General features: G+C 35.1%; 1 protein-coding gene across 1 annotated transcript in view; it reads right to left on the reverse strand.

Moving 5' to 3' along the window:
- Positions 1-970: 970 nt before the first annotated feature.
- The window catches only part of LOC147855406 (protein TIC 20-I, chloroplastic-like), a 2226-nt gene continuing 1838 nt past the window's right edge, over positions 971-1358 (reverse strand). Inside the window, exon 2 of the mRNA XM_087330189.1 lies at positions 971-1358. This exon is cut by the window's right edge and continues 511 nt beyond it. Within this exon, the coding sequence (XP_087186315.1) occupies positions 1232-1358 (127 nt within the window). The 3' untranslated portion in view covers positions 971-1231.

The raw sequence follows: 1358 nt of genomic DNA on the forward strand, positions 1-1358 counted from the left end.
TTTGATATTGCTTACTTAACGACATGTTTCTTTTTCTAGAACATCTAAAATTTGCCACTAGGTGCCCAAACATTCATTCCAAATGCTTGCAATGGATTTGTAGGAATACTTTCACTCTACGTAAGGTCTACATCCTATGTTGTGGTGATACTTGCGAATCAAGTTTAACCATGGTTGTCAAAGTTTGGAGTATAGCCAACAATTCTAATCTTTACTAGAAGGATGGAGCACCATGGACCATAGTGACCATGTTATGTGTCATAAATGAGATCCAAGGTTTGAAGTTTTGCAAACCTCAATGGGCATTTCCCTTAGCATTGACACCAACAATATATAAAGGCTAACAATACACAAGGTCCATGAACACCAATTTATTATAGCTCTCATCATATACAAACTAGAAACAAGAAGAAAATGCAACTTGGCAATTAAAACCCTATAACTGACAAAACTTTCACGCTTGACCACATTTCTAAAATTGGACATTCTCAAAGTAACATTGATCAAGGTTTTAACTGATTATCAAAATATAAAACCACTTATCTAGAGTGGAATTGAGTAAGGTTTTAAGTGCTTATCAAAACATAAAACTAGTCAAGTACTAGAGTAGCATACAAAGACTGGGCTTGAGCAAATAAAAGCAGTATTTAACAAAAGGCTACTTAACCATCACATAAGAGTTATACGTGGTTCAGTGTTGTACAATTAACTGTACAAAACAAAATATTACCATCAACTTTTCGAACCAAAGCTTACTTTCTCAACTCTTTAACATTCATCGAGCAATTCTACAATCAATTCTCCCAAATTTTGATTTGTCTTCCTAATCAACGAAATCCCAACAATTTATGGATATACAGTGGCCCATATATGGGCCTCGAGTGTCCAATCATGTACCATCACAAGAGCATGAATTGCTATTGGTCTGATCATTCTTCAATGTTCACAGTTATGCACTTACACACCAATTATTCCAAAGGCATGCCCTGCTAAATTTTCACCTATTTCGACATTCCATATGAGAAAAATACTGCATTCTTACAATACAATAAACCGCAAGTGCTGAATACTTAACAAAAAGTAGTTTCAACCAGAAATTTCCCCTCATCAGAATGATTCCCAGAGAAACACCTCTTGTGACTTTCTCTAACTAAAGGTCCTTTCACTAGCTATATACTATGAGGAGATAGAGAGCATACTTCCGGAATTTTCTAATCTCTTAAAAGAGTATTTAAGTGTCGAATGGGATCTGCATATAAGATGCATCAGAAATAAATGGCACATCTGCATACATTCCATTCAATGCACATCTTATGCATTCAATGACTGTAAAGAAGAATGCAAATGCAATACCTAGC

The sequence above is a fragment of the Azolla caroliniana genome, unplaced genomic scaffold, assembly GCF_043228905.1.
Source record: "Azolla caroliniana isolate FFs.n. ecotype wild unplaced genomic scaffold, voAzoCaro1.0.p SCAF_14, whole genome shotgun sequence".
Classification (NCBI taxonomy): Eukaryota; Viridiplantae; Streptophyta; class Polypodiopsida; order Salviniales; family Salviniaceae; genus Azolla; species Azolla caroliniana.